Source organism: Schistocerca piceifrons, chromosome 1 (genome assembly GCF_021461385.2).
Source record: "Schistocerca piceifrons isolate TAMUIC-IGC-003096 chromosome 1, iqSchPice1.1, whole genome shotgun sequence".
Classification (NCBI taxonomy): domain Eukaryota; kingdom Metazoa; phylum Arthropoda; class Insecta; order Orthoptera; family Acrididae; genus Schistocerca; species Schistocerca piceifrons.
Genome location: NC_060138.1, coordinates 364,917,225 through 364,927,659, shown reverse-complemented (window position 1 = coordinate 364,927,659; position 10,435 = coordinate 364,917,225). Strand labels below are relative to the sequence as shown.

Sequence of the window (10,435 nt, the reverse complement as noted above, 5' to 3'; positions counted from 1 at the left end):
CCCCAGGAAAAATTTTAGCTTACTTTCAGCCATTCCCAGCACCAGAACATTAAGGCAATTTTGATTGATATTACAAGGCCAGATCAGCCAATCATCCAGACTGTTGCCCATGCAACTACTGAAAAGCCTGCTGCCCCTCTTCAGGAACCACAGGTTGGTCTGGCTTCTCAACAGATACCCCGTAATTCTGGTGGCACCCACAGTAATGCTATCTGTATCGCTGAGGCATGCCAACGGCAAGATCCGTGGTTGATGTGAGGAATTTTCTGATTTTATTTTATTTACATGTTATTAGCACTAAAGCATTAGTAACTACAAGTTTACATCTTCATTTTCTAACAGTTTTGACGTTGTGCCATATAAGGGACCATATATGAGATAATAAAATATTGGTGCTCCAAGAAAACTGGCATCCAAAACCACTCTGAACGCCATACTACCAGGTACTTCAGTGTTAATCTGGACATAACAATGTGCACTTTAAGTCGAATTATGCATTTTTTGTATTGTTTACGGAATTCCGATGTTCCTGGAGTATTCTCTGATTTTCTGTTTCCTTTACGAGACAACATAAGCTCCTGCAACCCTACATAAGTACAAAAGTATATTGATGTTCACTTGATGGTGACTAAGAGGCCAATTTGGTCGGTAGTATTGAATAAAATATTTTGTTTCTTAATTACATCTTTAGCAGAATAAATGGTTCCTTTTAGGAATCTGCTTGCCATGAAGCGCAATGTTTTTCGATCACAAGATGTCTTTCAACACTTTGAGAGGTGGCATATTTCTGTCTTACAATTTTTGTCTCTAATTGCATGCGGTGAAAAGTTGCTATTCCTTCACACGCGGACTTCCCATGCAGCGTCTCTCGTCACCCAGGTGGCCCAGAGACAGGCGGGCACCACTGATCTCGAGAGGGTTAAGCCGACGTGTGTGAGGCAGTCGAGTGAATGTTTTCCAGACGCCGACATTGTCAAGAGACACGCCCACCGGGGCCTGAAGTAGCGGCTGGGCTAGAGGTTCCGTTACTTCGCAGAAACTTAGCGAAAACACTTTCTGGCGGGCTACCAGCGAGGCGTGGGAATGACTTGTGTACCCAGGCAGTTGTGGCGGGAAAATTCCCGCGCTTTCTGCAAAATAGTAACTGTGATTGGCTTGCTCAGGGCATAGCTCTGTGACGTAGCAAAACCAGCGCAGAAATTGGCGCCAAGAATCTCCATTGGTGGAATGGTAGTGCTCCGGCAATGGAGTGGAATTTTCCGCCGGTTTTCGAGTTGCTGATTGGAACGGTTAACCATGGCCACTGTCGTGGCGGCGGGAATGTTCTGTGTTCGGTTTTGTACGGGTGCTCTTGTGAGTAGTCGTCTCTCGCTTTTCGGTCGAGGACGTCGAAGCATCCAGCCATCGCCTACGGTATGCCAGATCGTGTTCTGGCAGTTAAGAAGACAGTTTGGTAATGTATGTCCGCAGCACCGGCAGATAGGGATTTTCCTAGGTGATAATCAGAGCTCAGCAGAGCGCGCCTGTTCGTCTTTTTCTAACTTTGTTCTGTCCTGAGTAGCAGCAACTACTGTTGGGTTAGCTGTGTGTCTCTCTTGAGATTTGAGTGGCAAGGAATTGGCTCCACATACCACTTCGTCTTAAACCTCACGATCTAGTTTAGGGACAACTTCACCTTTACAGTGTTTGTATGAGTATCCGAATTGAGCCAATTTGATATATTGTAAATTTTTCATGTGTTTTTGTTTATTATTTTGTGTTTAGTCTTAATAAATCATATTGTTATTTTGGACAGAACTTTCATTCTGTTAATCGGTAGAGCAACCCTATCATTCCTCACTATGTTAATGAAACCTTCGTTTATTTAACTTATTTATCAAATTAAATTATTGCAGGTGCCAAACTCTCTTCTACTCCACTGGCAGGGTTGATTAGAGTCAGTTCGCGTATTTTTTTTAATCCTTGTGCAACAGCAAAAATCGGAGTTAGAATAGGGGGGGCTTAGAGCATCATTTACATATGTAGATTCTAGAAGAATTTAGTGTTAAATACACTGCTAGCCCCGGCACCTCGCAACTTCTCTAGTATTTCTTCTAGGCTTCGCATTAGTTCTCTATCTGTGTTGTCTGTGTCTTACATTTATAAATTGTTGTTCTTCGCTGAATTATAGACTGGCAGCACACCATGTTTTATCATTGTAACTCCTCACATGATTTTTTACTCATTCCCAACTAGTAGAACATAAAGTACCAGTTGTACAATTTCTTGGCTTCACAAACAATCTTGTTAATTTTTTATACACTTCGAAATAGTCATGAAATAACTTACTGTCCTCAATTCTGGTGATTATAACCAACTGTTCTTTCTTTGTTTTTGCAAGAAATTTGTGTTCCTTTGTACTACTGTAGCTTTTTACAGATTAGATTAGATTAGATTAATACTTGTTCCATAGATCATGAATACGATGCTTCGTAATGATGTGGAATGTGTCAGGCTGTGTAGATGTAAAACTGATTGGAAATGCTACATAGCAGTATTTCAGAGTACACATTTTAAAAAAAGTCTACATTAAAGTCACCATTTAGGAAAATATTAGGGTACTTTGAGCTGTAGGGTACTTCGAAATGAAGATGACGCCAAGAACTGCTTCGGCATCTACATCCGTACTCTGCAAACCGCTTTGAGGTGCATGGCACAGGGCACATCCTACTGTAGCAGTTATTAGGGTTCCTTTCGGTTCCATTTACATGCAGAGCGCGGGAGAATGATTGTTTGAATGCCTCTGTGCATGCAGTAATTATTCTAATCTTGTTCTCACGACCCCTGTGTGAGCAACACGAGAGGGGCTGTAGAATATTTTTAGAATAATCATTTAAAGCTGGTTCTTGAAACTTTGTTAACAGACTGTCTCTGGATAGTTTACGTCTATCTTCAAGAGTTTTCCAATTCAGTTCCTTCATTACCTCTGTGACACTCTCCCATGGAGTTTTTTGTAAAAAGAAAAAAAAGGGACCAATGACCGTAGCAGTCTGGTCTCTTTAATCCCACAACCAACCGACCAACCAACCATTAAAAAAGCCTGTGATCATTCGCGCTGCTCTTGTTTGTAAACGTTGAATATCTTCTGTTAGTACGATCTGGTACGGGTCCCACACACTTGACCAATGTTCTAGAAGCAATCTCCTTAGTAGGCAGACTGCACTGCCACCGGCTTTACCTCAGACAACGTATGCGATTATTCCATTTCATATCCCTACCAGTGTTACACCCAGATATGTGCATGAGTTGGCCGATTCCAACAGTGACTCTTTGATAATATAGTCGCAGGATACTATTCCTTATTTTACATTCATTATCTGAATAGCATACGAAGAAACAATTGCCATAAGTACAATAACTCTATGTCCCCCTCTGGAAAACACGCTGCAGTGCTGCACTCTGTCATGTGATGCCCCAGTTCGCTTGAAATTCCAAACAGAAACAGAAATGCAACGAAATGCATAGCTGACAAGCAAAGAGCACGGATACTACGTCATCGTAGTTGCGCATGCGCTGATATTCAGCTTTTCTATGTGGTTTTCTATATACCAATTTTCTTGGGGCACCAATATTTTATTAACGCATGTTTGATTCTTTCTTATGGTTTAATGCCATTCGTGCCAGAAAAAGACATGTGCCCTTGAAACTGAACGAAGTTGTAACTATCCAATAGTACGGAATGAAGCACTTCGTTTCAAATGAATTGACTGCCTCAGCAGAAAAGATTAATAGAACTAAATTTCTCCAGGAAACGGACAAAAATAACTTTATCAAGACGATTAGTGGTTGTTTGCTAATAACGGGGAAAAAACACAAAATCAGAAAATTGATACCATAACTTATTTTAGTCTTACATGATAATGTATATAAGTTCACTTGATGACTCGCGGTCACAGAGGTCTGTTTTGTTTTCATTTGACGTGGGAGCTCTAAACGAAGAGTGTACGTGGTGAATGACCCCTCCCCCAATACAACTCAGATTGCTCTGCGCATGCGCGAATCTTGCAGCTTGGGCGCGCCAGAAAAATGTTTCCGGATGGCACCTGACTATTTGCTGTTACTGCTCGTGCGGCGAACAGCCACACTTTTAAGCAGCCAGTCTGCCAGAAGAGGGAGACGGCACTGCTCATATGCGGATTCAGCGCTGAGCAGTTGCCAGCGGGCTCGTGCGCATGCGCAGAGCTGAATTCACGTATGAGCAGTGCCTTCCTCCCGTTTCTGGCTACTTGGAGCGTGGCTATTTGGTGTATGAGCAGTAGCAGCAAGTAGCCAGAAGCTACCCGGAAAAATTTTCCTGGCGCGCCCAAGCTGCCAGATTCGCGCATGCGCAGAGCAAGCTGAGTTATAGTGGGGGGTCCTTCCCCACGTGACCCGTGACCGTGTATATGTTTCGTGTCTTCGTTTACAGCTACCACGTCAAATGAAAACAAAACAGATTTCTGTTGCCAGGAGCCATCAAGTGAATTAATATACATTCTCATAACCATGAAAGACCTAAATAAGTTAGTACTTTCAATTTTCTGATTTTATATTGTTTCCACGTTATTAGCAATCAACCATTAATATCTTAATGAAGCAATTTCTGTCCGTTTTATAGAGAAATAGGCTTCAGTTTTTTTTTTTTTTCGCTGAGGCAGTTAGTTTATAGTTTATTTGAAACGAAGTGTTTCATTCCGCGCTATTGGCTACTTTCAACCTCGTTCAATTTAAAGTGCAAATTTTCATTTTCTGGGACGAATGACGTTATACCATAATAAAGAACCAAGCATGAGAATAGAGTACTGGACCTCCAAGAAAATTGGTATCACGAGAACCACATAAAAAGCTGAATATCGGGTACTTCAGAGTCCATCTGGACATATAAATGTGCAATTAGAGCGGAATGAAGCATTTTAGTATGGTTTATGAAATTCCGATGCTGGCTGGAGTAGTCTCTCATGGCCTGTTCCATTAATGACACTGTAAGATCTCTTAATGCTGTATACGTATGAACATAAGTAAACATTGACTTGAAGCTAAGTAGGCAAAGTTGGTCAGTAGTTTTGAAGTAAATATTTTGTTTCAAATATAATGACAGCTGTAGCAGAATTTTATAGATCTGCCTTCTGTGAAAGTGTTTTTCGATCACAAGGCACTTGTCTAGTACTTTCTCTGGGCCTGAAGTTATTTCTTAATTTGAGTTTACGTCTTAAATTTATAGAATGCCATTCTATGCTAAATTTTAGACTGGCAGCTTGCAATGTTTTATCGTTTTAACTCCCCACATGGCTTCATATTTATTCCTAGAGTAGAATATAAACCGTCAGTTGTACAGTTTCTTTGCCTCACAGACAACCATGTTAATTTTTTCACATTTTGAAATAGTCATGAAATTTATTGTTCTTTATTCCGGTGTAAGCTACACAAGAAACTGTCTCTTTTTTGATTGCAAGTAATTTGTATTCCATCCTAGTAGCATTTTGCAGTGCTGTGTAGATGTAAACCTGTTGGAAATGCTACATAACAATATTGCAGAGTACGAATTAAAAAAAAAAAAAAAATATCTGTCAAAGTCACCCCTTATGGTACTTCGAGCTGTGTAGTCTAATTTTGAAATGATATTTTGCCAAGAACTGCTGCCTTATTCGCATCCTTTATCTGTGTGGGATATGATAAAACAATTGCTGTAACAACTCAGTACGTCCTCTCAACAACATGCCGCACGGGCGGCACGGCTACACATGGTCACGTGATGCCCCACCAGAAATACGACGAAAAGCGTATGACCAGAGCAAGCACCAAGCACGGGCTGCCTACGTCATCTTAGCTGCGCATGCGCAGTACAGCCTGTTGTCTGGCGCTTTCTGGCAACTGCGCAAACGGACCAAAGATAATCACTGATCTACGTTGTGCATCCTTTTGATTGGTTTTCCTCTCTACTGTTACGACGAGAGACGCTGACGCCATTTGTGTTGCTTTGGCAAGTGGGTTTTTGTGTGAATTTGGAAAGGGGTTCGAAGTTTTATTACAAGTATGACAGGTAATAACACAGTGTATCATTTTTTTCTTTACACACGTTTATGTACGGAATAGTTTTTGAGAAGACAGGAAAGTTGATGCGGCGTCAAGGCGTTGTTCTTCCCCGATAAAAGATCATTACTTATGAAAGTCCGTTTGCCGACCCGTAATACATACCTCTTTCCAGAGCTGTATGGACGTTTTCATTATAGACCGGAGTTGAGGCAGCCTTCTACTTCCTCAGTGTTACTGCTGTGTGGGTGTGAACAGGGAATTTGGTAATTGCTAGGCGACCTAAACTAGGAAGCCATGTTTGAAACTAAATGCAGGAGAAAATTTGGTTACGTGTATTCGTGGATGTTCACTATTGTAGTATGACAAAGAATGAATTTCCGTTGCATCAGATGTTTTTATTCTTTTAGTGTGGCCTACTCTACTTTGAATCCTCGTGAAACAAAGGGGTTGGGGATGGCGGGAGGAATAGTAGTAGTCTGTTTTAATGCGATTGCGACGAAGCGCAACTGAAATGTAAAATTGAATATAGCTTTCCCGCTTTTGCTTCTGGTGGATTTTTTTGGGGAGGGGGAGGAGAGATAATGCCTGTTGTACGTACTGTCTAACTTATTTCTCCTATATTCTCTCCGTCATTTGGACTCAGTTGTGGTGATTAACTACATTCCTGATCCAAATCTAAAATCATAGGCCTTTCTTTATGGAGGTGCCTATTGGAATTGTGTAGTGACTAACTTGTGTGTTGTTCGCTAAGGTAGTGTTAATTAGATTTTTAAGTAACGTTTGAGATGCACATGGGGAATTTTTTAAATTGATGTTGGGCTACTAAGTAAGCCGTAATAAAAAGAGAACTAATAGCAAAGTTTATAAATCTGATTTAGCTGTTTATTTAATATCCACTCCTAACTACACCCGTAGGATATCGTCACACCATTTTACCTACTACTGCTTGGAATGCTTCAGTAGATACTGTGAAATTTTGACTGTTGAATTTTACATGTAAATTCAGTTTAAAACAATTCATTGATTAAATTCTTTGTGTAAGTTAATTTGCATCATTTGCAGGTAGGGCATTAACAGTTAGTTAGCTTATCCATGAACAGTAATATGTATATGCTGATGGATTAGTCGTCAAACACATTTTCAGTGAGTGATGCAATATAGTACACAAGGTGGACCCTATTTTAAACACTGACAAACGACAATGATGTGCTTTGGAAATTATGTACAGGAAGGTAATGAGGTAGAACATTTTCTATCGACATAACTTAAAAGAGAAAAAGCAACTGAACAAACATAACCAATGGAGAAAATGCACACCTAAAATTAGCAATGAGTCAGTAAATATGATTCTTTGTTATTGCATTAGGTAGTGTACACTGTATAGTAGGCAATTCTTTTGCTATTTCAGTGTCGTTGACAATATCGCACACTAGCCAGTTTAATGGCCACAGGTAATACTGTTGTAGTACAGGATTACAAAGGAGCTACCAACAAAGAAACTACTAAGTGAACTGGATTTTATATGAAGACCGAAGTCAGATATCGTTAGTACTGTTACAGTAGTGATTTGATTTTAGTTTTTCCTTTTTAACTACCTCCATGACCTTTTTATATAATTTTCTTCTATCTTTATCAGAACACAGTTTCCCTGCCTTTAATCTCTCAAATATTTTGTCTCCTGCCATCCTCTTCAAATGGTATGGCTGACTTATTGTGTAGTCTGATATATTTCGTGACACCTTTCCGTTGTGAAAGTTCGTGTTCATGATTGTTTCATATTTTCTAATGCTCTACTTCCCTCACCACCCCTTAGATGTATCTGATTTTTCTCATATAGAATGTATGCATTTATTGATCTTAAACGACATGTATTAACTCTGTTCTGATTGGTGCCTTATGACTATCAGTTTTGCGGTGATGTATATTTTATTAGTTGAGGAATAGAACTCCATGGGCTATATTTCACTGACATCTTAATATTATTTGTGTTAAATATGCTGGCCTTGCATTTTATAGCTGCTGATCTGATCTGTGTGTTTGAAACCGATAGTGAAAACTAATAGTTTGTTGTTAGGTTATTTGCATGTGTTTCTCTTTGATGTCCACACTCATCCATTGTAGGATCTACTTTTTTTAAAAAAAAAAAAAAAAAAAAAAAAAAAAAAAAAAAAAAAAAAAAAAAAAAAAAAAAAAAAAAGAAAGAGTAGTTGCAGTGTTAAACCTGTACTGAAGCTGGAAGCTGGCCAAATTACATACCTCAAAGCATCTTCCAATAACAAAGATGCTACATTGGGCTGCAGCAGCCATTGATTTTAATTAGGATGGGATGTAAAGCTAACATAAAATATGTTTAATCATAGAAATAAAGTAAATTTTAATATAAATCTGTTGGGGATTACAGGAGTGTCAAATTCCACCCGTTCCTTTGATCCATGACATCAGTATGGCAGAAATGGCTTATACTAAGCACCTCCAATATGGCGCCTATTATGTCCCTACATACAAGCGGCAACAAATACGAAAATATGTATAAATTGGACAATAACATCTCCCGCCAAAAATACAATCAAACTAACAGGATGACTGTGGGAAATTGGAGGTTTTAGGGTGGGGATAAGTTAAATATAACAGTAAAAACACACACCAAGATCCCAAAACACACAAAATGATGAACTAAAAAACTTCCCTTGGCGTATATAGGTCAATCACAGCTGACGATGCCAAAACCTACAGCAAAAACCCTGAAAATTGGGATCTGACATTTTCATTGACCTACAGCAAATACTATGGAAATTGGAATCGTTAAACATTCAAAGTTCTGACGCAAAGAATACTTTATGAAGCCTTCTGAATCTTCAGTTGTGGCAAAAAGTCTGAATTATCGTAGTTGTAACACTTAGGTGTAGTGTACATTTGTCACTTGGCAATTACATTGGCAGTGCCTTCTGCATGGTCTCATGGAAGTTTATGATAGAATTCAGTTAAGTTATTAGGTTACCCTGGAATATTATGATAACGCTCAGAGAGAATGCATACCACTTTTACAGATATGTGGGAAATTTTCATTGCATAAAAGTCGTGTGTTACAGATCTAATCATTGGCTACCTCACCATTCTCTCATTGGCTACTTTTAACTTGATGCCAGCTTAACAAACCAGCATGTATTATTATTTTTAACTGAGTTTGTGTTATCGGTGGATGCCCATATGTGTAAAAGTACTATAAACACAGTCTAACCTCACACTGTGTGGGAGATGAGACTGGCTGTAAGGGATTCTGCTGGCCCCAGCACCCTATTTTTGCAATGTCAAGTTAAACTGCATATACCATTTATGTTTGAGCAACAGCTGTAGCTATAGTTGTAATAAGAACTGTTTTGTGTGTGAGAATGCCATGGTTTGATTTACATAGTACTTAAAAAATAAATTTCTTGTTACAGATATCAGGACTTCCAGCACACCTCCGGTAAGTCCTGATATAAATAATGAACACACTGTACTTCTAAGAAGTACATCAGTTTTGTAGTTCCATTGTTGTTTTGGTTTAATGTAATCCTGATGTGTTGATCCAGTCATGACTTGCAATTAATAATAAATGACAGAACTTGCTATATGAATACTTCTTTTTATGTAGCATTGGTTGTCAGTTCCAAAAATAAGAATAGTCGTAGGCACAAGCAATGGTGGTAGAGTTTAGGCTAATTCTACACACCTAATTCACACATTCTCAGACAGCCAATGACTGTTCAGTGGTGTTGTGAGTGCTCTTTTGTAAATGCTGTAAGTAATACTACCAATGTATATGATTGCAGGAAATTATTTAGTGACTTTTATTCCACTTGTTGTGATTTGTCATGGCTGGTGATGTTGGTAGGTAACAAATTCTACACCAGCAACCAAGAGAGGTAATTTGCAGGACACACACATTCATCAAGCACAGAGCACATGTTTGTGCATTCCACGACTGTCGTGTGAAGCGGGCAACAGTGCAATCCCCCTTCCCCACCCTTGTCTCAACAAGGACGAACCACCATTGTTCATGGATTGGGCTAGTGACCTGCCATCTTAGGTGTGTTTCACAGAATTTGCTGTTGGACTTCATTGGTTATCTTTTCATGTAGCTGTGTAGGTACTAGAGAACACTTACATTTTTGTATAATTTGTAAATACGTGGATCTGTTACCTTTTTATGCCTCAGTTTCTGTAGTGTACTTGATCTCCAGACTCATACTAATAGCTCCTCTTTTCCTGTTGGTCTTCATGAAGTTTTAAAGTTACTTGCTTCTCTTCTCATTTTCACTTATTCATCACATACTTTGCACCAGTCAATTTATTGCAATAGATTTAGTGCTCTTTGTTGCTTTCTTTTGGTGCCTTGCCCAAA

General features: G+C 39.2%; 1 protein-coding gene across 3 annotated transcripts in view; it reads left to right on the top strand.

Annotated features, from left to right (window-relative positions):
• Positions 1-5,930: 5,930 nt before the first annotated feature.
• The window catches only part of LOC124785711 (RNA-binding protein 4.1-like), an 85,751-nt gene continuing 81,246 nt past the window's right edge, over positions 5,931-10,435 (top strand). For all 3 annotated transcript variants that reach the window (XM_047254203.1, XM_047254204.1, XM_047254205.1), the window contains exons 1-2: positions 5,931-6,058; positions 9,492-9,517. In XM_047254203.1, coding sequence (XP_047110159.1) covers positions 6,052-6,058; positions 9,492-9,517 — 33 coding nt within the window. In that variant the 5' untranslated portion in view covers positions 5,931-6,051. The remainder of the gene's footprint in view (positions 6,059-9,491; positions 9,518-10,435) is intronic.